This window comes from Aspergillus nidulans, chromosome VI, assembly GCF_000011425.1.
Source record: "Aspergillus nidulans FGSC A4 chromosome VI".
NCBI classification, from domain to species: Eukaryota; Fungi; Ascomycota; class Eurotiomycetes; order Eurotiales; family Aspergillaceae; genus Aspergillus; species Aspergillus nidulans.
In genome coordinates this window covers 809699-834809 of record NC_066262.1, presented here as the reverse complement: position 1 = coordinate 834809, position 25111 = coordinate 809699, and the positions used below count along the sequence as shown (strand labels likewise).

At 51.4% G+C, this 25111-nt stretch overlaps 6 protein-coding genes across 6 annotated transcripts, besides 1 other annotated feature; 4 read left to right on the top strand and 2 right to left on the bottom strand.

The window, feature by feature from the left end:
- Positions 1-25111: part of a sequence feature (contig 1.55 1613..492661(-1)) that runs on past both edges of the window.
- ANIA_03386 (protein pkiA) lies at positions 267-7902 on the top strand (the record flags this gene model as incomplete). The annotated part of the gene is made up of 3 exons (XM_655898.1): positions 267-923; positions 973-4177; positions 4283-7902. The coding sequence occupies 3 exons, from the start codon at positions 267-269 to the stop codon at positions 7900-7902; spliced, it is 7482 nt and encodes a 2493-aa protein (XP_660990.1).
- gprD lies at positions 8029-9579 on the bottom strand. Its single transcript, XM_655899.2, has 2 exons — positions 8928-9579; positions 8029-8830 (listed from the first exon to the last, which is right to left on the bottom strand). The coding sequence occupies exons 1-2, from the start codon at positions 9507-9509 to the stop codon at positions 8129-8131; spliced, it is 1284 nt and encodes a 427-aa protein (XP_660991.1). The 5' UTR covers positions 9510-9579; the 3' UTR covers positions 8029-8128.
- On the top strand, positions 14867-16533 carry ANIA_03388 (protein amyF). The gene is made up of 3 exons (XM_655900.2): positions 14867-15151; positions 15213-15322; positions 15386-16533. The coding sequence occupies exons 1-3, from the start codon at positions 14890-14892 to the stop codon at positions 16400-16402; spliced, it is 1389 nt and encodes a 462-aa protein (XP_660992.1). The 5' UTR covers positions 14867-14889; the 3' UTR covers positions 16403-16533.
- ANIA_03389 (protein xghA) lies at positions 17477-18923 on the bottom strand (the record flags this gene model as incomplete). The annotated part of the gene is made up of 3 exons (XM_655901.1): positions 17477-17541; positions 17725-18464; positions 18529-18923. The coding sequence occupies 3 exons, from the start codon at positions 18921-18923 to the stop codon at positions 17477-17479; spliced, it is 1200 nt and encodes a 399-aa protein (XP_660993.1).
- Positions 19747-20900, top strand: pmeA (the record flags this gene model as incomplete). The annotated part of the gene is made up of 3 exons (XM_655902.1): positions 19747-20183; positions 20304-20416; positions 20473-20900. The coding sequence occupies 3 exons, from the start codon at positions 19747-19749 to the stop codon at positions 20898-20900; spliced, it is 978 nt and encodes a 325-aa protein (XP_660994.1).
- ANIA_03391 (C6 transcription factor RegA) lies at positions 21979-24731 on the top strand (the record flags this gene model as incomplete). The annotated part of the gene is given in 4 exon segments (XM_050612465.1): positions 21979-22055; positions 22120-22132; positions 22160-22214; positions 22234-24731. 4 exon segments carry the CDS (start codon positions 21979-21981, stop codon positions 24729-24731), a joined length of 2643 nt encoding a protein of 880 aa, XP_050468386.1.

Below are 25111 nucleotides of genomic sequence, written 5' to 3'. Positions count from 1 at the left end.
ACCAGGACTCCAGGATTGCCATGTATGTCCGCCGTTAGGGATGATCCTTGCCATTCATAGTCCTATAAAGACATGGTTGGAGTTCCACCGCTTCATCCCCATCTCCAGTTGTAGGACGCGCAGTGCAGTGCTTACTTGCAAGCGTTGTTGATCTGTAAGCAAACAAATAAGCATGAAGCTGCTGAGAATATATGAGTATAGAGTAGCCGACAAGTTTTCGACATGAGATCCAAGCCAGTTACGGTTCAGTTCGTGGCCAGTCAGATATGGTTACGCCGGCAGCCAGCCAAGACCCTCCTGCCATTCCAGCCAGGCAGAATGCCAGTGCGACTGCTGCCATGGCAGTGAATGCCAAAGACACTGTGGAGCAAGAGCGTAACGTTGTCCTTCTATTTGGCTGCCAATGGCTCACGTTCACTGCATCCGACTTCCGCCAGCTCCGAAAAGCTGTCCTCGATAATCCTGAGCTTCACTGGATGCTCGATGTTCTAAGCGAATTGCCAGGCTATTACCGCGCTGCTGCCGGAACTAGTTGTGTCCCATCCTTGCGGGCGATCAGGGGAGAAGAGGACCTTCGGGAGTTGGAAAGATGGTTCCGATGCGATGATCTATCCACAGCCAAATTTCCACTGTGCTATACACAGCTCGCACCGTTGCTCATGATGACCCATTTTGTGCAGTATTCACAGTGGCTGAAGATGCAGCCAAATGGAAGGAACCCCGTGGTTGAAATTGTCGGATTTTGTATTGGACTCCTGAGCAGTATTGCAGTCTCTGCGACGAGGATGGGCAGCCTGAAGATGTACGGCTCTGTTGCAATGCGTTTAGCTATGTTATTAGGGGCAATGGGAGATTTACAGCAAGCTGGGGAAGAGTATACGTCTCTAGCAATTGGGTGGAAGCGTCCTGAATTAGAGGACGAGGTGGAAGGCTTGCTCGAAAAATATCCGGGGGTATGTATGGCCTTCATAGTTGCCGGCTGAACGAGCACTGACGGAACAGTCATATATTACCGTTCAATATGACGAGAACAGAGCAACAATCATGGCTCCTCGGCGAAGTGTTGCTGCCCTGCAACAAACTCTCCAGTCTGCTGGATTTTCAGCCAACGCGGTTGAATACAATGGCCGATATCACTGGCCAGGCCACGAAAAGAGCCTGACCCCATTGATTCATCTCTGCAATACTCATTCCGGTCTTCAACTACCTGACGCATCAGAGCTGCTCCACCCTCCGCGTGCAAACAGCACTGCAGAACCGGTTCGTTCGGGCTGCCTCCACGAGCTGGTCCTCCGCGCTGTCCTTGCTCAACAGTGTCTGTGGCACAAGACTTTCTCTGCCGTATACCGAGAACATCTCACCACACCCAGCTCTATAGTCGTCGAGTTCGGGCCGGAACGATGCGTGCCCCCGACACTGTTTCGCCGTCTTCCACAACGCATCGTCCACTTCGCTGATGTAGAGCTTCCGGCCACCATAAGCCGCGACCATGAGCTAGCCACGAGGCCCCCGGCAGAAACCGACATAGCCATAGTCGGTATGGCCTGCCGTGTTGCGGGCGCTGATGACCTTGACGAATTCTGGGATCTTTTGTGTTCTGGCCAGTCACAGCACCGCGAGATGCCACGAGAAAGATACGCAAACTACGAGACTCCTTGGCGCCCTGAGGCGAGTCATCGCTCATGGCTCGGTAATTTTGTCCGCGATATTGATGCCTTTGACCACAAGTTCTTCAGGAAATCACCGCGGGAAGCGATGTCACAGGATCCCCAGCAACGGCTCATGCTTCAAGTCGCCTATCAAGCGCTGGAGTCAGCAGGCTACTTTTCCCAACCATCCCCAGGAAAAGATATAGGATGCTTTATTGCAACCTGTACAGTGGACTACGAACACAACGTGAATTGCCATCCAGCTTCCGCCTATGCAGCGACAGGGCTGTTGAGAAGCTTCCTAGCCGGAAAACTCTCACATCACTTTGGGTGGCGGGGCCCCTCACTATGTGTGGATACAGCGTGTTCTGGCTCTGCTGTAGCATTGCATCATGCATGTCGGGCAATACTGAGCGGCGATTGCACGGCCGCCCTGGTGGGCGGCGCCAATGCCATCACCAGTCCTCTCGCATATGATAATCTCGCAGGGGCATCATTTCTTTCGCCTACAGGTCCGTGTAAGCCATTTGACGCGAAGGCTGACGGTTATTGTCGCGGTGAAGGCTTCGCAGCGATCTATATCAAAAAGTTATCACACGCAATTGCAGATGGAGATCAGGTCCTGGCAACTATTGCAAGTACAGCTGTGGAACAGAATGACAACTGTACACCTATTGTTGTGCCGGACACTGCTTCGTTGGCTGGTCTGTTTAAGAAGGTAACGCAGCGTGCGCATCTTCACTCAAGGGACATCAGTATCGTCGAAGCTCATGGAACAGGCACTCAAGCTGGGGATCCAGCCGAGTATGAGAGCGTGCGGGACGTGCTAGGTGGTCCAAGGAGGGTAGGGAATTTAGCTTTAGGCTCTGTAAAAGGCCTGGTCGGGCACACTGAGGGTGTATCCGGAATTATTGCCCTGTGCAAGGTCGTCCTGATGATCCTGAACGGACAGATCCCTCCTCAACCCGGGTTCCATTCTCTGAATCCACATATCAGGGCCATGCCAGACGACCATATCGAGATAGGAACAAGAGTCAAACCTTGGGAAGTTGGATTTCGCGCAGCGCTGATAAACAATTATGGAGCTTGTGGGTCTAATGCATCAATGGTCATCACACAGGGACCGCAAAAGGATGAAGTTCAAGAACGGGGTATTCACGCAGAAAATGTTGCGCTGCCGTTTCGCGTGTGCGGTTTAGACAAGGCCCGTCTGCAGGCATATGCGGCACGTTTGCGGAGGTTCCTCTCTCGCTCAGAGCGAGGCATATCTTTTGCTAATATCGCGTTCAATCTCACGCGAAAATCGAACCCGGCCCTGGAGTGCCAGTGCGTCTTCCAAACCCGATCAGAGTCGGAGCTTAAAGACATCCTGACTGGTCTGGAGGAAGGGGACAATAAATATATAATTCAAGTGAAGAAACCCAAACGCCCACTGGTGTTGTGTTTTGGAGGACAGGTAGGGAGAAGTATTGGACTCGACCGCACGTTCTATAACGCATTTCCTTTGTTCAAACATCATCTCGACTCCTGTGATGATATTCTTAAAGCGAATGGGGATTCAAGCATCTACCCTGGTATATTTGCAACGGCCCCCGTACTGGATATTGTGCAGCTCCATACGCAGCTTTTTGCATTGCAGTATGCTTGCGCTCGCAGCTGGATGGATTGTGGAGTGGAGGTCACAGCGGTTATAGGCCACAGCTTCGGCGAGCTAACAGCATTGTGTATATCTGGCGCGCTGTCTCTACCAGACGCCTTGACTCTTATCGTGCGCCGTGCTGTTCTGATCCGTGACAAATGGGGTGCTGACCCGGGTGCTATGCTCGCCGTAGAAGGAGACAGGTCTACCTTGGAGAAACACCTTGAATCGTCCTCCGCAAACATAGCATGCTTTAATGGCCCTCGAAGTTTTACCGTCGCAGGGCCTACCGCAGTTATTGACTTCCTTCAGGAAGAACTGGGGGCTGATTCCGCATTTCGACTGAAGCGCCTTGAGGTCACAAATGCTTTCCATTCCACCCTGGTGGACCCGTTGCTTCCTGCACTCGCAAGTGCCATAGATGGTTTAGCTCTTAACACCGCAACTATTCCGATCGAGCGTGCTACTGAACACCAAGCAGCAGATACAATACCGTTGAGCATCGTGGCAGACCATCTCCGTCAGCCTGTTTATTTCAATAATGCTGTACAGCGCCTCGCTGCACGTCATGGCCCTGCTATCTGGCTTGAGGCAGGCTCCAACTCCACGATTACCTCGCTAGCACGGAGAGCGCTTGGTTTGGGCGTCTCTGGCAACACTTTCCATTCGGTGAATGTAACATCCACGTCGGCATTGATGAACCTCACTGATGTCACGGTCGGGCTCTGGAGCGATAATGTGCCTTGCACATTCTGGGGTTATCACGCTCGCCAAACCAGAGAATATGCTCCCCTTTTGCTACCACCTTACCAGTTTGAAAGAACGCGACACTGGATGGAAAATAAGCCCCTTCCCTTGAAATATAACCAGGCGCAAGCGGTTATGGAAGGTAAGATGGAAGAGCCTCTTTTTTCATTTATCGGTTACGAAGACCATGCCCGTCTGTTGAGTAAATACCTCATCCATACGGACCATCCAAACTATATTGCAGCAGTCTCCGGGCATACAGCCGCGAAGACCGCCCCAATCGCACCCGCAACTCTGCTGCTTGATTATGCAATCGAGCTGCTCAGATCTCTTCCCAACAACCAAAGGAAAATACCCAGAGTGTTTGATGTCGGGAGTGATGCGCCACTACTGCTAGATTCAAACCGCGAGGTGTGGATCGAGGTTTCCGCTGAAGATGATAAAAGGACTTGGGCCTTAAGGTTTCAGAGTCAGACGAAAGGGGGTCAATCTGACTCCCGGCTTCTACATTGCACAGCACATATATCGATGCATGACGTCCGATGCTCTAGGTTACAAACCGAGTTCACACAGTACGCAAGGCTAGTCAGCCACGCCAGGTGTGCCGACCTCCTAACAGACCCAGAAGTTGATGATATCCTGCAGGGCCGAAATGTGTATCGGTCATTCGCAGAAATAGTGGAGTATTCTGAGCAGTATCAGGGTGTGAAAAGGCTAGTTGGGAAAGGTAGAGAAAGCGCCGGTCGAGTTGTCAAATCATATTCTGGGAAAACATGGGCAGATCCCTTTTTGTGTGACTCCTTCAGCCAGTGTGCTGGGTTTTGGGTGAATTGCATGACCGACAGAGCTGAAGACGAAGTTTATGTCGCGAGTGGAATTGAGCAGTGGATGCGCACGCCATTATACGCGGATATGGCGACTGCTAGGCCGGATACCTGGCATGTATGGGCTCGTCACCAGCAATCTGAGGGATTATATACAAGCGACGTCTTTGTGTTCACACCTGATGGAGAGCTGGTGGAGATGTTTCTCGGCTTGCGGTATTCGCGCGTAGCAAAAAGCCTGTTTACCCGCCTACTTCGTGGCTCCACGCTGAAAGTTGACTGCAGGACAAAAGATACTGCTAACCAGGAAAATAACTCAATAAAGGATCTGGTCAGTCGTGTTAAGGCTGTTGTGGCCGAGATCTGCGCGGTGAAGCCCAGCGAGATACAGGATGATAGTCATCTAGCCGATGCGGGCGTTGATTCGCTGATGGCAATGGAGCTTGCCCGCGAATTAGAGGTTGCCTTCAAATGCACGATAGCTTTGGAGGCGCTCGTTGAGGCAGAGACATTTCATGATCTTGTGCAAGCGGTTCAAAGTGCACTGGGAGAGACGTATGAAGACTCCAGCGTTTGCAGTGGCAACCAGTGCAGCACAACTGACGAGGCCACCGAATTCCCTAGCACTAGCTGGTCAATTACAAGTGTATCCGATACGGCAGACTTGGTACTACCGCTTGATGGCGTACTGGATGCTCTGGATGAAACCAAAGGACTGACCGATCAGTTCCTAGCGGACAATAAATGCAGTGGTCGTCTTCTCAACTTCACTCCTTTGATGGTTGAAATGTGCATTGTATTGACACTGGAAGCATTGGAGGAATTGGGGAGCAACATCCGATCTGCTCGTGCAAACGACCGCCTCCCGCGCATTGAATTTGATACGCAGCACGGCCCACTAGTTGAGTACCTATACGGGCGGCTATTGGAGGCGGGATTGATAAAACTAGACGGATCGACAGTCATTCGCACGGAGATCTGCGCTCCAACAGAATCGAGCAGTACACTTCTCCACAAGATCGAACGCGAGTACCCAGAATATGGCGGTGCAAGTAAACTCACCTTCTACACTGGCAGTAGACTTGCCTCGGTTCTGCGCGGGGAGCAGGACGGGCTGCAGCTCATCTTCGGCACAGCGGAGGGCCAGCGGCTTGTATCGTGGATGTATGGCGATGAGCCGCATAATGTGGCGGGTTACAAGCTAATGGGAGAGTTTATCCGGCGACTTGTCGACAAGCTACCTCCAGCCGCAGCCAGAGAAGGGATGACCTTGAGAATTCTCGAAATGGGTGCAGGCACAGGTGGTGGCACGAAGTGGATGCTTCCTCTGCTGGCAGCGCTTCCAGTTCCGGTAGAATATACCTTTAGCGACATATCCCCCGCATTTCTAGCTCAGGCGCGACGCAAATTTCGCGACTATCAATTTGTCCGGTATTGCGTGCATGATATCGAAAAACCGCCATCAGAGGACCTAGGAAAATACCATATCATCATGGCGAGCAATGCGGTCCATGCGACCTCAAATCTGCAGGTGTCCACGGGTAATATGCGACAGGCCCTGCGACCGGATGGCGTGTTGATGTTGCTAGAGATGACTAGGCCGGTTTTTGCGATAGACCTGGTATTCGGGTTATTTCGTGGCTGGTGGGTTTTCAACGATGGACGGACGCATGCAATTACCAACGAGCAACGGTGGAAAGACGACCTGCAAGCAGTAGGATACGGTCACGTCGATTGGACGGACGGCGAATCCAACGAGGTCGGCGTCCAGCGTGTAATTTTTGCTACTGCCGGAGGAGAGCAATATCACCCGGTCTCGCCCCAAGAGGATGCCGCAAGACTGCGGACAGTGGTGGAGTATGTTTACCAACACACCGCAGGCTTTACAATGCCAGCATTGCCGCCACGGATCAGAGCTCCAGCTAACCATGCATGCATTTTAGTCACTGGGGCCACAGGTAGCCTTGGTAGCCATTTGGTTGCGCGCCTCGTACAGCTTTCGAATGTTCAAGCTGTTATCTGCCTGAACCGGGTAAGCCGAATGGGGCCGCGGGTTCGACAAAAGGAAGCAGTGGCGGCGCGGGGCCTATCTCTTGAGTCAAAAGAAGAGACCAAACTAATGGTTATTGAGACTGACACTGCAAACGACCGTATGGGACTATCCGTTGAGCAGTGCAGGTACCTTCAAGAAAACGTAACTCACATAATTCACAATGCTTGGCCCATGAACGGTGCCGCACCGCTGTCGAAGTTCGAGGGACAGTTCCGTGCGCTGCGAAATTTGATCGATCTGGCTAGATGCATTGCCACTGCTCAACGACACCCAGTCCGATTCCAGTTCATATCTTCGATTGGTACGGTCAATGGAGGTGGAGCGCTGGAAGAACGTACGCGGATTGAACAGGTGATGAGCAACGGGTATAACGAGGCGAAGTTCGTCTGCGAGCGAATGATTCACGAGACGCTGCAGCGGTATCCGGCAGTATTCCAGGCAACAATTGTACGGCCAGGACAGATTTCTGGATCCGAGGAAACAGGGTACTGGAACACGGCCGAGCATTTTCCGGCCATGGTGAAATCGTCCCAGAGCCTTGGTGCTTTCCCTTCACTGGCGGGGCGGTTGGGATGGACGCCAGTAGATGTAGCAGCTCGTATTATCGCCGAACTGCTACTGGACGAGGGAATCCCCGAGGAAATCTATCACGTCGACCATCCTACAGGTCAGAACTGGACCACTGTCGTAGACGTGCTCGCCGAGGAGCTGGAAGCCACCGAGGTGCCGTTCAAGGATTGGATTCAGCGAGTTAGAAACCGTGGTGGCAGCAGGGAGAATCCAGCAGGGTTTATGGCAGACTGGCTGGAGACGAATTTCGAAAGGATGTCGTGTCAGGGACCGCTAGACACAAGGGTGGCAAGAAGACATTCCAAAACGTTGAGAGAGATGGGGGGAGGGGGAGGGGATGAACACGTGAGGCGGGTTGTCCGCAGTTGGAAGGAGTGCGGTTTCTTAACACAAGCACAGACCAGACAGGGCATTCCATGAGGTCAAGCTGTTGAGAGGCCGCAAAAGGCTGGAGACGAGCAATTATATCAATCAAATGAGCAACTAACTGAGTAATCTAAAGAGTAACCAAATGAGCATGGAGTTGAAAGAATTAGCATTAACATTGAGTGTACTATATATGGTATAATATAAACAAAAGAAAATGACTGAGGTCGACCGGTCGTAGTGAAGAAAATATATAAAGGATATATGTATGAAGACCCCTTCACCCACTATGCCGTTCCCGCTGGGGAAACTCTCGGGGATCCGCTACCTCGTGCGTGATCTCGATCGTCGTCTCTTGATACACTCCGTGACCCGTATAATTGACCATCTCGACATCCCCACTGTCATTTCGACCGCCCTTTACAATCTCCTCGGTAGAATCATCACGATCATCTTGGATAGTTTCATTCAACGTTTGCATTCCCTTTCGGAACCGACCTCGTTTCCTTTCACGCCCTCCAGTCGTAGACGTAACTTGCGTATGGTACGTATGTGAGCCCGAGTAGGCATAACGATTATACGGGCCGTCCGACTGGCTGAGGTCCGTATCGAGTAGCAACTGCCGCCTCGTGAGCGTGTAGACGGCCGCGTCCGCCAGACCAGACAAGGCCATAAGTGAACCAGCAGCGGCGAAGTATTGGCGGCTCGGAATGACATGACGCGCGCTGGACATTCGGCCGGCAGCCAGCGGGAGCGAGAGCAGGATGTAGGCGAAGGGGTAGATGACCATGTAGATAACGACGCGGTTGAGCCGTTTCAGGCTGTCCTGATGGTTGGGCCGCAGCTTTGCAGCGTGCACCATCCGGCGGCGCAGGTAGAAGAACATTATACCGTAGAGCACCACAGTGCCGAACTCGGCGAGGAAAATCCAGAGGTAGTGGCCCCAAAGACGCTCATTTTCATGCTCAGGACTCAGCCAACACTAACCGGGATATGCTGGTTAGTATTTGTAACGGATTTGCAACGGTAGCAGCGAGCGGGGGAGTAGAAGCAAGGGCGGGCGGGGCGGGTGAACCTACCCAGGCAGCCTCGGAAATGACAAACGTCTTGGACCCGTAAAGTCCAACAGTGATGAAACCTAGTACTAGGATGAATGCCCACAGTCCAATCACACAGGCCACGAACGCCCTGAACGATAACTGGCGGCCTCGCAGGACGACGGCACCGGTATGCATAGCAATCGCGATAACAAACAACCCGCTTCCCGGATCGGCCGTCTGGATCCACCAACCTTGCAGGATACATGCGGCGCTTGGATAGTAGACGGCGCCCTTGGTCACCCAGTGCAGGCAGAGCAGGAACGCGGTCGCCTGTTGAAGATCGACGAGCAGGAGCTGGTAGATGAGAACGACATACTGGTTGTGCGCGAGAGGTCGTTTGTAGTAGCGTTTCCAGAAGATAAAGCGGTAGGTCAAGAACAACAGGAGACTGAGTGTTGCAATGAACGAGACGAGGCCGCAGATGCCCATAGCGATGAAACCGGCCTTGGTCGAGCCGTCGAGGGTCTCGACGGTATGGGATTGTCGGGGGACGAGGTGGTGCTCGCCATCCAGGCCATGGTCGCTCCGGAGCAGCAGAATGGCTCTGTAGAGAGCAGCCATGGTTGCGGGATGCGGCGTTGTAGAGTTTAGACGGTGGCAGTCTTCAACTCACGGCGGCAAGTCAATCCCGTCCCTGGTGAAACGGCCAGTGCATGGCGTATTCTCAGTACTTAAAAAAGAAAATACACCTGATCACCGGCAAGCCTGCATTCTGGAACCGGGTACGGCGTGGCCACTTTGCACGCTTTTCGCCGCCATCGTGGGGCATTGGCGAAAGCTTAATATCGTCCAAGACCCTGTCAGTGACACTCCTCCTTGCATTAGTCCGGCGATAGTGTCACACAATAGTCAGGGCCCACAAATTCGATGGCTGCTGATACGATACCAATCGCGTGGCGACCCGCCGATCACAATCCCTCCCTCATTAGGAACCCCAACGACTCTCCACCATCCGGATCTAGACTGTGCCAGGAAGACCAGACGGACATCGTCCGGTGCGGACTGAGCTATGGACAGATGAACGAGCGAATATATGGAGACAGGCAGTGGACGCAAGAGTGTGAGAAGGACGGCCAAAAGCAAGGGGCAAGGGGGGGCGAGCTGCTGGTACTGTTGGTATGGAGGCTGTGTGTCCGTGATCGTGTATAGTTGGTACCATATCCATGGTTATTCTTCAAAATAACGTCCAGTGGCTGCGCCCCGGTCGGGGGGAAGATGGGCGTCTTGCCCTCTGCATCTGGTAACTGGCCCGTGATATCTCGATGTCGAGCTCGAGTCGAGCTCGACATCGAACTCTGGGCATGGCAAGATCAGCTTTCGCCAGGCTGCGTCTACTCCACCCGTTCCCCAGACTAGTTTCAAGGTAGTGGTAACAGACCGCTCGTCATTGGCTTAGTTGACGGTATCCCGACACGTAATCTCGAATCACCAGAGTATCGCTCGTCGAGTCTGGAGAACCATAAGTACCCATAAGTACTCTCAACGTAGAGGACCCGCCTCAGTAAAAGCAAGAATGGCATTGTCCAGGACAAGAACGCTGATTGTCGTTAATATGACTGACTCGTGAAGAGAAAACTACCAGATCTGGTTTAGTAGTCGGAATAGAGCGACTCCTAAAACCGAACAGACCACTCAGTGGGCCCAGCACGAGATGTTTTCCCTCTAATGCTATGTGGCCCCAGTACCGAGATTTACCCACGATCGCTTTGACTTGCAAATAGGAGTCTTTCTATAGTCCTCCGCGGAGTTCCTCTATCAGTGGTGCGATTGTATCGACACTAGTTCTGGATAGAAGCTGATCAGAATACGAGGGACCAGCCAACGAACAGGCGTACTTGCTTCGTACTACTTCTCACTTTTGGACATACCTCCGCGCCACTAGGCCTATACAAGCAGGTCAGTCCTCACCAAGCCTCGAAGATCCGGTTCAGGGGAAATGCCGGGAGCTTAACCTAGAGCACCGACTACTCAGAGTAGATACGAAGTATTGATGTGCTCCATAATTAGAGCTAGGCACTATGAGGAAGCTTTCGTCCGGTCGGAAAGACAAGGCGCTAGACGAAAGGAGAAGCTACTGGATAAGGCGACGGACGGTCTGACTATGGCGGAGCTTAGTGAGCTTAGTAGCCCAGTTGGGTTGTAGTAGGATGCCCCTAACCTACTTGTAGCCCTACCTATACAGTCCGGTTAGCCAGCCTGGCCATTAGTTGCATACTACGAGTCAGGCGGAATTGGGCTAAATACAGTGGCTAAATAAGCAGACTAAACTAGCGGACTAAATGCAGGTTTACTGCTCTGAGTAAATGCAGACCAGACGATGTATACAGGACCCGTCCTTCGCTGAGCCCCTCGCTGAGCCCCTCGCCACAGCTGATTGCGCACTGCCCTACTCGTGCCCTAAGCCACGATAGGAGCCTGGCTGCCAGAGCGCAGCGACCCTCTCGGACCGTAGACCTCGGACCGATAATCGGAAGAATCTTATCCCTGACTGAATGCTGACTGTCAAAGTTTATTGAAATCGGAGCCCCGCAAGGACCAATGGACGAGATCTGAGCTTGCGTGGTGCTGCATATGCTGCATATCTGGAGATTAGAATTAGCTATAGTTTCCCGCAAAGCATACCTTTACGGTGATAGCAACGAACCTTGCAAAAAATTAGCCATCGCCTTGCGAGTCATAAAATCATCACCCTCACTAGACCCCTCAACCATGGTTCCGGGACTCCGCCTGTCACAGACCATCTCCAGCTAGATCAGATCTGCAGTCAACGCTCACACGAACATCGCACGTCGCCATCGCCAAGGACATTAGGATTTGCTTGTCCATCTTGGCCAACGGCTTCTGCTCCGTTTTACCGAGAATCAAGGTTTTCTATCCCGCTCTAGGAAAATTCTATAAGCAAAGAAAGTCAGCGTTGTAATAACGCACCTGCCGGCGTACCCTACTCTCTAGCTCAGACCTTTGGGGAAGTGCCCCTCAATATACTCCGTTGAGCGGGGACACGGGATCAGGGAGCCGGAGAAGCTCCTGAAAAGGATAAGAGCGAGGCAGATTGCGAAGATGCGGCGTTGCCAGTGGCAAACGGGGTCGGATGCAGTGATTTACGCGCTCGGAGTGTTTGGCGCGTCTAAGCTGCGCTAAGTCAGCATGCCTTTGTATACCTTTGTAGTTGCATATGCGATAAATCAAGACATTCAACATACTAATGTTGACTAAGTGTAGTGACCTTTCTAGTCGGCAACCATGTTGGGACTTTATTTGCTGGGCACATGCTCTCTCAACCATGATAAAAACCCCTGGCCAGTTCTGCCAGGTCGGACCTATATATAACTGCTTGTCCAAGACCGACTTTTACTGACATGATCATTTACTTGTGATACGAATATATCATGTTGAGCCTCGTGTCACGTGCCACGTGATCTGTATGGCATGATCTCTGGCCCCTGGCCTGATCCCTCGAGGAGTTGTACATTGAAGAAGTGACAACTATCGTCATCAAGATAGAGAATCAATCGTCATATGGCATCCTATCCTTAGTAGGCTACGTTCGTGTAGTTGATGCAGCTTCCTTCTACCCTTTCCCCTTTGAGCATTCATAACAACTTGATATGGCATATGACCAAGGCTAGTTGTCATGCTGCGTAGATAGGGGAACTATAACTGAATGATAGGGCTTGCGGTATTTCTGGATATTCCTAGAGCCTATCCCTTCTATTTCCCCAGGAAATACGACGTTTGCAAGGCGCTCGGATCAATGTTTATGCGGACAGCTGGCCTGGACAGCTACTGGCGAGACGCATAGTCAATATAATGGAGCACGTCTTATTCGCTAGTATACCACTGAAGAATAGACAAAACAGAACGAATGCTTGAGGAGCTAGTAAGCTCATAAACTTTGGAAGTCTATACATGGTGGCCCGCCGCTGGACAGCTTCGATTGGTATCTGTTGGCTCTGGAGGTGGTTACTGACGTCGATTTGGTCAGGTAATTTTATATCTGTAATGAGCGATTGCATTGAAGGTCTTAATCTCCTAACTACGATCTGTATAGGCTATTTATGTCTTTTCAAAGGCTTCAAAAGAATGTTCTCGAAATCGGTAGATAGTTCAGGTTGTATAGTCAGATGTGACCTGTCATATAGGCGATGTAATGTATCAAATGAGCGGACGAGCGAGGTGCTGTATGTTGATTAGCAAGGAGAGGCCATCTCCGGTCGACAGTATCATCCGGCGGAGCTGATCTGAGCAGGCTGTGATGCCTGAGGAGCCGGATGTCTGCCTGAGAGGCTGTTTATCTCTGGCGGGTTCAGTGTCGGCCACGACAAGAGTCTTTGTTTTTTTTTTGTTAATAATAATCTAAGGGAGCAATATGCTTGTTTTAGATATAGCCTGCTGTTTGTACACTAAAAGTTGGATGAGAAGAAAGTGTATTTAGTGCGCAGCTAGAAACGGGGTTTACGTTAAGAAAGCATATGCTTGTACAAAGTCTCGTAAACCCAGTTTTGATGGAGAGGGTACGTTTTATGAGGTGCCCATAACAATAGAGCTATTAGCGGGAGTCTATAAATGCATGTGGAAGCTCTTAGAGGCATGCGGAGAGCAGTTAAATCTACTAGAATTAGTACTATAAGCATGTTTGGAAAATATTAGGTAGCTTCAGAAGAAAGGGCTGTCTTCTGTACAGGAATAAAAGCAAGATAGGTGCTGAAGAGATACATTAGTATAGTGCAAGCTGGAGTGCAAGATTGAGTCTGGGAACGCAAACTGGTATTTCTCCCACTAATCATGACTCATGCTATGAGTGAGTCCTGATTGATTGGGCATTAGGCTGCGGTCTACCTAGTAGCCTCTGTCCTTAGTTCGAAGGGTGGCTGGGACTAAACTGACCGTAGTGTACCCTTGCATCCCACATGTTTGCGCTTGGAGAATAATTCCATTCCAATGGCTTCAGCCCTAACTCGGCACTCCAGTATAATAATGTGATCTATTGGCCAGGGATGAGCTAGTCAACGTGTATTCTCCATATCATCAGTCCTACCAATTGCGCATTCTAAATTTTAGAAAGGCATGAACAAGTATCTAGCCGCAGGACTCTAGTTACATTTATCTTGTCCTTGTAGACACCTTGGAAAGTGTTATGAATATGGCTTAGCGCTTGGAGTTGGAGTAATTGCTTGGAGTTGGAGTAGTTGATACTCCAATATTAAGGGGCTATATAAGATGACACGTGTATCTCCCATCTTTCTGTTCTGTAACTAAGTCCATGAGCTCGCTCCCTCAGACAATGATCACTTAGTTCTCTCTATTCTATGCCAACTTCCTCTGACCAACTGTGGATTTCACTACAGAAAGCAATAAACCTGTGATGTGTATACTCCGTGTTCTTACAAGCAATTCGCTGTTTAATCGGCCCTTTTACGATAGCATAATCTCACCTAAGCCCGTATCGCCTCTCACTAGCGGGCTTTGTAGCCTATAGGATTTGCCTGCTTTAATATCTCCAAGCTGGCATCACCGCGCTTCGGGCTGATCACGGACTGGCTGCACTGAATTATATGATAGGAGTATGCCTGCCGTTTCATATAAATATGTCCTGCAGATCCCCGGACTGCAGATCCCCACACTTTTCAGTCTCACTGGCAGCTGGGTTCTCCACACTGCCCCGGCTTTTTACCGGAACGATGGGGCATCGGGGAGTCAGCGTATCAAGAGCAAGAGACGGCATAGATGAAGAGATCGACACCCGTGCGAGGTGGTATGCCAAGTAATTGTATAATCCTGAGGCGCGGCTGCTGAGCCAAGGAACGTGATTGGAGACGGCGATCATGGGCGAGATGGTATAAAAAGGTATGAACATCCTGCATCAAAGTTTATCTGATTAACATACACTCGTTACGGTCTTGTTTAGAAGTATTTGGTATTGATAGCTTTTGCTGGAATCATGAAGCTAGCCAGCACCCTGGCGGGACTGCTGCTCCCCCTCATATCGACCGTCTCAGCAGCGGACGTCGATGCCTGGAAATCTCGCAACATCTACTTCGCCCTGACGGATCGTGTTGCTCGTGGGAGCGACGATACAGGTGGTGATGCCTGCGATGATCTCAGCACCTACTGCGGCGGAACTTTCAAAGGGTTAGAGGGCAAGCTCGACTACATCAAGGGAATGGGCTTTGATGCGATCTGGATCACTCCCGTTGTTGCTAGTCAGTTCAAACGCCCACAGACTATTTATATGTGGCATTACCAAACTGACCACGTCTATAGATCATGACGGCGGGTATCACGGATACTGGGCAAAGGATCTGTACAGCATCAACGAGAACTATGGCACCGCGGACGATCTCAAAAGCCTAGTCAGTGCTGCTCATGAAAAGGTACTTACCCGCAGTTGGTGTTTTATTCGAGTGCAATATACTCAAGAACCATGTTTTGAATAGGGCATATATATTATGGCAGACGTGGTCGCTAACCACATGGGAAGCCCCATCAGCGACAACCAACCTGAGTCTCTGAGCCAGGAGAGCGCATACCATTCCGCTTGTACGATCGACTACTCAAGTCAGGAGAGCATAGAAACCTGCCGCATCGCAGATGATCTGCCCGATGTCAATACGGAGAGCGAGGAGATCCGCACTCTCTTCAAGGAATGGATCACCTGGCTCGTGAAAGAATACGAATTTGACGGCCTGCGCATCGATACCGTCAAGCATGTCGAGAAGGACTTCTGGTCCGACTTCTCGTCCGCTGCTGGGGTCTACACCATTGGCGAAGTTTTCGACGGCGACCCAGATTACCTCGCCGGATACGCAAACACCATGGACGGTCTGCTTAACTACGCAGTCTACTACCCCGTGAACAACTTCTACCAGCAGGCCGGTTCTGCACAGGATATCGTCGACATGCATGACAAGATCGATAGCTCCTTCCCCGATCCAAGCGCCCTCGGCACATTCATAGACAACCACGACAATGCACGCTGGCTGAGTAATAAGGACGACAAGTCTCTCCTGAAGAACGCACTCGCCTATGTGATTCTCGCCAGGGGAATTCCCATCGTCTACTACGGGACAGAACAGGGCTACGCGGGTGGCAATGATCCCGAGAACCGCGAAGACCTCTGGCGCAGCAACTTCGATACCGATGCCGACCTGTACAAGGCAATCTCCCTACTCTCAGCAGCCCGATCAGCTGCTGGCGGGCTCGGGGACAATGACCATGTCCATCTGCACGTTGCGGAATCGGCATATGCGTGGAGCAGAGCAGAGGGAAAACTCGTTGTTGTCACGTCCAACAGTGGATCTGGGTCCGAGAATGAGATCTGCTTCGACTCCAAGACGCCCAACGGGTCCTGGGAGAACATCTTCGGAGAGGGAACTATCAGCGCCGATGACAGCGGACAGATCTGTGTCTCGATTACCAACGGCGAGCCGGCCGTCCTGGTTGCGCAGTCTTAGGAGATTGTCTAAATTTCTTGGACTTGAAAGCGCCTCAGCAGGAATGAGCGGAAGATGTTACTTATCGAAGGGCTATAAGCTGTATATACGGATTCTTGGTAAATAGAAATTTTGACCTGAGACATGTTTTACAATGTGATTTAGACGAGTTTTAGGTCGTCCGTAGTGGACTAAGATATAGAACGACTTGCGCGATAAAGGTGCAATACCTACACCTGGATAAATGGCCTTTTATCATATTACAGCTTTGACAGAACAGAGAGGCAATGCAGTCTAATAATATACTTAGATCCCACCTTACCTATGAGGTATCGATGCGCTTTCTCTCAAGAGCACTACGCTTACGAACTGTTTAAACACGCAGCACTTTGTGATAGAACATATATCAGAACTATCTAGTGTAAATGAGCATCGTCTAGCTTACCATTTACAGATTGAGGTCATGATGCCTTACTGCAATACCTGGTGTTAGGATAGGATGATTACTTATGTACATATAATCAGTGATTCTTTATACGAACATTTGTCGTCCGGTGCCTGACTGCAGAAGTCAGAATAGGATAAGGGAACCCTAAACGAGACTGACGTAAATCGATTGGCAGCCTAAAAGGGCTGAGGGATACATTAAATTATGCATCAACCATTAATCCTGCGATGTATTTGTTTAAGCAAACCCGATGATTTAACGCCTGAAATATAACAATTCAGTGCGTTTCAAACCCCATCAGAAGGGTATGGCGACTGTTCGAGGCCTGCGTTCTGCTTAGAACAGATTCATCACTCTATGGCCAACGGTTTCCTTTCGCCGTGGTCACTGCTCTTCCTTTTCGTGATAATGCTGATTAACGGAGAACACCTCAGCAGGAGTGCTGTAAGCTTCCTCGCTTCAAGGCGCTTCTCAATAGGACATCCAGCTCGGTGTACATGCATCCTTTAGATTCCGCCACTCTAAGAATACCCGAGTCAGGCAAAGGAACCTGTACCGGGCCCAGAAAGTCTTAGTTTGCCCCTCTAGTTTCCAACGTGGATTGAGCATGTAAGGTGAAATGACGGCATTGACAATACTGAGGACATTTAGACACTGCGTGCCTGGCAGAGACATCTGTTCTTGTAGGTGGTGACAGTGAGGTTTTCGGCAGCTATGGGTGAGATTCAAATCGAGTGAATGGCATTAGCATACTCTGATCTGCCCTGAACTTTGCTCAACCTTGTAGCACTCTCACCGAGACAGCCATCTACAGGATCAATATAACCTCATCCCGACGCTCCAGACGAGCAGCTGATCCCAAGACTAGACGGCGTATTCGCACAAAGGACCTTACCACCCCCCGAAGGGGCTTTTACAGAATAGTCAACAACGGAGACATCGCACTTGCCGTCTTCCCCGCAGTTAAGGTTTCCTGTTACTGGGTCATATTTACTGCTTGTCGTGCCGCTGAATCCTTCAAAGGCAATTCCGGAAAACACTGCGTCCCCCGGATTGGTCTCGCAGTACTCCTCGTCCTCGCCATAGCAGCTCTGGATCTGGATCGCGTAGTCGCAGTTTTGAATAGTGATATCCTTCCAGGTCACGTTCGTCACAGTGCTGAGGCCATGATCCCCGCCACTCGGGTACGTTTTGATTCCCGCCGCTTTGGTAGACGAGATCATGGTCGCTCCCTCCACCCGGACGTTCTGCACGATGTCGTCGCTGCTCTTGCCCAAGGAGCCGACAGACAGACCATGGGATCCCGTGCAGGTGATGTCGGTGACCGTCAAGTAGTTGCAGCCGGGTTTAAACGCAACACAATCGTCGTTATTGGACACGGTTGTGCCACTGATGGTTACGTAGGTGCTCTCACCGATATCGAATCCGTCTGTGTTCTTGGGTAAATTCTCCGATTTCGAGGTCGCATCTAACCTCATATCTGAGAAGACTGCGTTTGTGGTCCCGCCCTTGACGGAGACGAAGACATTGGGAGCATTCTTCAGCCGAAAGTTGGAGACTTTGATATCCCCACCTCCTGTTATATACAAGGGCGTCGGACGGTCATAGCTTGAGTCCTCTGCAAAGCGGTCATACCTGGCCATCACGGTTAGTTTATAGATTGAGTTCGAATATAGAGAACGGAAAACGGGGAGAATACGCATTTTGGCCGTTTCCATCAATAACGCCGGATCCCGTGAGTGAGCGTATCGTCAACCCATCGATATTCTTTACATTGATCATCGCCGTCCTGCCATTCCAGTAGTCAGTGTCGCTGGCAAACTTGAGGAGGCCCTCTACTTGAAGCTCGCAGCCGGAGCAGCCGGCGAGGTCCAGCACGCTATTCAAGTAGTATGTTGAGTCCTCGGGGAAGACGATAGTTCCGCCATCTCCGCACGCCGAGATCGACTTGACAATAGCTGGGACGTCGTCGATACTCGACGAGCCCCCGGCTTTTGGCGTGCAGACTGCTCGAGCCTGCAGCGTCCGAGAAGGGCCAGCCCAGCTTGCTCCGAAGAGAGAGAAAGAGAGAAATGCGGCTTTCCCAAAAGTCATACTGCGAATGGATGAGTCGCACTCAGAATGGCATTGGTCCTGTATATAAACAGCTCGTCATTGACCGTCTCGAGGCTTTCCACATGCAAGCACCTGTTGGCCAATTTAGCCTAAACCCTGCAGATTCCCCGCAAAGCGTGGAATCCGGGGAAATTGGAGTTACTACAATAGTTCCCATTTGAGGAATTAGAATTCCTGCAAGGAGTAGATTAATTGTCTGGTTAGGTGGCTTGTCCATCCAACCCGCGTTATTCCTCAAATCAAGCCCTCCAGGAACTGATTCAGAATATTACCATACTGCAGGAAACCCCAATACAACGTCAGAGAATATGTGCTTTGATGGCTTCAATACGAGAGGCCCAATACTGAGGGTAGGTATACTGGTGTAGACTCAGTATACAATATACGAAACTTTTTACACTACTCCGTATATCTATCCCATCTAGCCCTGTGGATGCTGACTATACTGTGACTCTTGTTATTAGCTAAGTTTTACTTCATGAGACAAGATATAACTGGATTGTTTCATGATAACAATCCCATGTTAATAGAAATGGGTCACTGTCAATCACCGATTGCTCTTTGCTGTATTAATTTTCCTAAATTTAGTATACAGTGTCTCATTCTTAGGGTGGCATGACGCTGTTTCGTTCTGTATCAGACATATTTCAGCTGGATATATTATCTCCTAGTCCCGGAGAAACTCTGCAGCATTTAATCCAGAAAAGAGCCGGTGGCTAAGAGACGGGCTTCAGTGGACTTTTAATCCTCATCTTTCCCGTCTACGCAGCACAGTGTCCAGATCCCGCTGGCAATACTCGACATGCGCGTTCAATCATACTTGTCGCTCTTCAGCCTTGTTGGCGCAGCTCTCTGCGCGCCTCGTGAGCACTTCAAGCGCACTGCCAGAACGTCTGCTCCGGCCGGCTGTCTCACCGTTGGAGGAAGCGGGACCTACTCGACGATCGGCGCTGCGTTTGCAGCTTTGGGCTCATCCTCGTCTGAGGCCTGCATCTACATATCAGCCGGGACCTACAAGGAGCAATTGACCTTCCAATACGCTGGGCCGTTGACCCTCTATGGCGAAACCACGGACACGAGCAGTTACAAGAAGAACACCGTCACGATAACCCATACGATTTCCTCACCTGAAGCAGGGTCCCTTGTTGCGAGTGCGACTGTCAATGCGGCCATGGATAACTTTACCATGTACAACATCAATGTTGTGAATGGGTACGGGAAGGGGGCTCAGGCTGTCGCGTAAGGATTTTTTCATTTGCACTTCATTTTCATCTCCAACTTCCAATTTCATACGATTTTACTTATTTTATTTTTATTCTAACGAATGTATCACACTGCTGCTGACGCCTACTTTTGCAGACTGGCTGCCAGCGGAGAACGCCAGGGTTACTATGGCTGCCAATTCCTTGGGTATCAAGATACGCTGTACGCACGCGTGGGCGTGCAGTACTACTCCAACTGCTATATTGAGGGTACCGGCCTCTTAATTCTTTTTCTACTCTCCGGGAACAGCACTGAACATCTACAGGGGCCGTAGACTACATATTCGGCGACGCAAGCGCCTGGTTCGGCGAATGCGACATCGTCTCCAACGGTGCAGGCTACATCACCGCCATGTCGCGCGAGACAGCCTCCGATCCGGCCTGGTATTGCTTCGACCACTGCAATATCTACGGAAAATCGGGGCTGGACTTGACCGGCGATGTATACCTCGGACGGCCGTGGCGCGTCCTCGCGCGGGTCATCTATCAGAACTCGGAGCTGAGTGATATCATCAACGCGGCTGGATGGACGACTATGGCAGAAGGAGCCACGCCACTGTACTACGAGATCGGGAATACGGGTGACGGGGCAGACACGTCCAAAAGGCTGTATCTTAGCGAGATCAGTGCGGCTGTCACCAAGGCTACGGTGCTGGGGAGCGACTGGACGGACTGGCTTGACTGGAGCTATTGAGATGAGTCTAAGAATGATTGCGTGTAAGATGAATGCATCCTGCAAGAAAGTGAGATAACTAAGCCACGGGAAACTGTCTGGATGCCGTAATTACCCCGTTCAATGGCGTTGAGGATCATTCCCGAGACTCTGTCCCACTGTTTTGTAGGAGCGTCACGATATGTCGTCAAAGCCAGAGGCTCTTACATCTAGGTAGCGTCTGCCAGCCCTACGATGGTCCGGTACAAAGCATGGTGGTATACACTATCGGCTCTCTGACATTATGGCTTTATCAACGCAAGGTTACCATTCAAATGTGAATACAGGTCGAGTCAGTTCAAGGGGTAATGCAGACATAAATCAGATATTCGCTTGATGAATTTCCTGTAAGTGAACCGCCGAAGCTTCAAAATTGCTTTAGTTCTGTAAGGCAAGAATGACAGGACCCCTGGTAGTACCACAGATTAGAGAGACAAGGGCGAAGATCCTGTTTCCACCTGGCGCAAAGTCCAGGTTGAGGGACTGATTCCGCTATACAACGAGGGCTTGCAATTGGATGGACGTGATCCTGCTCTATATTTTAACCACGGTTAGTGGATGCTTGCGGTTGGAATAGTGTAGACAGTAGAATGGCGGGTAGGTAACGGAGGACACCTTCGCAATATCCACGGGTCTGAGTCCTCTGAATACTTAAACTGAATATCTAAGGCTTCTATAAGGTCTGCAAAACAGCAAACGCCCTTATATGTCTAATCCATGGCGTTCGCCAGGCTCGGGACTGGAGTGGAGGAATATATGGGTTCCTCCACCTTGCCGATAACAAATTTACTGGTCTTATTCTAGCTCAATAGTCCTCAAAACGCAACCTAGGCATACGTAAGCAGTGTGAGCTCTTCCCCAGGGGTTCACATGCGGGGAGCTAGGCGAATTCTCGACCGATAGGGTTAGGTCACATTGTCCCCCGCAGGCTGATATGTGGAGGAATTCTCCGACAAGGATGACTGTCTGTACCTGTCGTATTCCCTCCCCTCCCTGTCCCGATAATCATATATCCAAGCGTGCTGGTCATTATCTCTCCACGTTCGGGCCTGTGTTCACCATGGATACACCACAATCTGTCTCGGAAAGCAGCCCGACGCATCGCAACCTATACCAGTGCGGAACATGCTCTCAATCGTATGCCCGGATTGACCACCTCCGGCGCCATGTGCTTTCCCGTACGTATTCTCGTTGCTTGCAGGCACTTCATCGAGGTATAATGTGGCTGACGCTATCTTGAGACACCCAAGAAAAGCCCCATCAGTGTACCGTGTGTAGCAAGCGGTTCGGCAGAATGTAACGTCTCCCCATGGAGCTGACCTCTCTATTCCTGTTCACACTGAGTATAGTGACCTGCTCCGGCGGCATTCTGCGCTGCACTCTAGCCCGGGCAATAAGCAGGCTTTGAGAAGACGCCATCACGGCGGCAAGCCGCATATAGCACCCCGGGCATCCCAGGCATGCAGTGCCTGCGCGGACGATCACCTCAAGTGCGACGAAGACAAACCCTGCGCTAGATGTCGACGACGGAATATTGAGTGCGTGGCTCCGCCCAAGTCTACCCAGAACTGCGCACAGCTTCTGCCACCTAACGCAGACGAGCAAGCCGCTCGGGGGGCAAGCAATTGTGTTTCTGAATCTGAACGCCCTGTCGAGGCGGGTGAAGAAGGTGCTGGGGAGACTCACTCCCTCGTCACTCCTCCGGTGGATATGCCGACCAGCCAGGCCTGGCCCCAGGAGGTGAGCGAGTTCCATCCAATGGAGCCAGAGGAGGCACCGAGTCGCATTCACCCTGACTTCATCTCCCAGGAGCTCAGAGACGAGCTGGCGGCCGCGTCTCTGTTCACTGAGCCGCCCAGTGGCGTACGCACGCCCCGTGGATTGATCACGTTTGCCCTACCGACGGACCTCGACCTGAACATGGTCGACCTTGGATTTCTGGAATCTTACAATAGCCATATCCCCTTTGAGTTCGATGGACAGGCTCCTAGCGTGCCTCTAGCAGAGTCCCCATTCGAGGCTCGAGCAAGGGAAGCAGAAGAAGGCACCCGCGGAGGCACGCGGTCAATACAACACCTGCGATGGCGCTTTGTCCCAGCTCCTCAGGACCATGGCTACTGCGAGCATGAGAATCTCCTCTTGCCCACCGACGCGAGAACCTCCACCATGACTCCTCAAGAGATCGATGAGGCAAACAGCAGTCCCTGTGCGACGGAACCGAGTCTCGACCTCTCTTCCCGCGACAAGATCCTTGGGATCGTTCTCAGCCAGATGAAACACCCCATCTCTGCAGTTCTGTCGTCCTTCCCCTCGGTGCAGCTGCTGGACAGCCTCATTCGCTACTACCTTACTGCCCCGTTTTCCTCAGCGCATTCTTGGATCCACCGGGGAACCTTCAATCCCCAGAAGCTGTGTCCAGAACTCCTCCTCGCTATGGCCGCAGCCGGCGCTGTATTGACCCCGGATCCCGCTCTGCGGAAACTGGGATTCGCCATGCAGGAAGTCGTACGCCTGCAGCTCCCCTCAGTCTTCGAAGGGAATAACACGACCATCCGTGACCTCCACCTCCATCAAGCGTACTTGCTCTATCTCGAAATTGGACTATGGAGCGGTAACAGCCGCAAGATTGAGATTTCAGAAGCATTTCGTCAGCCGCTGGTTACTATGGTGCGCCGGGGAGGTATGTTCCATCACTCTGCCTATGCGCCTCTGCCGACGCAACTGGACGAGGCTGGCCACAGCTTAAGCGAGGCATGGCACGCCTGGGCGTACAAAGAAGCATACAAGCGACTAGTATACCGTCTCTTTCGGCTCGAAGCCCAGGTCTCGATGGCCCTCCTTACTGCACCGCTAATCACTTACGCGGAAATGTCTCTGCCCCTTCCGGCTCCATCATCGCTATGGGATGCCAGGTCTGCCTTGCAGTGGAAGGAAGCATGCAATGCATTGTCAGCGTCCGCGTCATCATCGGCCAATGCCCGTATTCCGACCCTCGGCGAGTGCGTCGCTGACTTCGAATTCCTAGAATCGAGCCGCCGCATCGCGGACATCCGTCTGACCTGTGGAGCAGTCATTCATTCAATCTGGGGACTGGTATGGGAGTTTCGGCAGCTGAGCTCCTTGCTAGCTGCGGGGTCGCGGTACTGGGACGGTGACCTCCTCATGGCGTCCCGACATAGCCAGCTTCGGCGGATCCTTGACTGTTTCCGGATGGCGCATGGGGCCGAGGCTCCGGTGCAGCTGCACTTGGTTCTGATGCACATGTATGTGTCCGTAGAGGAGGTAGAAGTCCTGGCTACATCCGAGGATCCCAGTCGAGCACTCGCATTGGACCAACCTGCCTCTGCTTTGCGGGAGTGGGTTGGCAGCGAGCAGGCGCGGCACGCTATATGGCACGCGGGCCAAGTCGTCCGGGCAATAAGAATGCTTCCTTTGCAAACGTTGCGAGATCTTATGGCGATTGCCCTATACCATGCTAGTTTGACGCTGTGGGCCTACGGCATAGTATATTTGCGCGTGATCTGTCCAGATAGACAATTAGCGGTCGCTCCGGCTCTGGGCATAAATATATGGCTTGACGGTCTAGAAACTGAGGATGTACATCGCTATATTGCCTTGCAGCGTGGAGTACCGGTCCTCCAGAGCCCTGGCGACGCCAGAGAGGCCGTCCGCATTGAGGACCCGACTGCAGTATTGACGATGATGATTGAAATTATGCAGCACAATCATTACCACGAAGTCTTTACGCAGACGCCCCCGTTGGTGGCGAACCTGATCCATCTTCTACGGAGGCTACGGGATGTCAGCAAGTAACAAGTGGTGCTGGTATCTGGATGTAGAGGTTCCGAATTGAACTGAGATCGTCTACTCTAATTTGTAGCCGTATAAACTCGTATGACCTATCTGACAGTCTTTTGACACAGGAAACAGTGTGCAGCGAAAATTCCGCATCTGTGACTCACTACGCTTACGCTGTTATAGACCTTGAAACAGCCAATACCTCGACTTGTCCGCAGCATCTTATCCAAGTACAGGAAAGTGCACAAGTAGAACCAAAAGAAAAGAGCAAAGCCCGTATCGTAAAGACCACGTTCTGAAAAGCCAGTCTTGGTCATATGATTAGCCTCAGTTCATCGTCTACCGAGCGACTTGCTCTCAGTTGCACCCCAATGAGGCAGCGTTGACTCGCATCC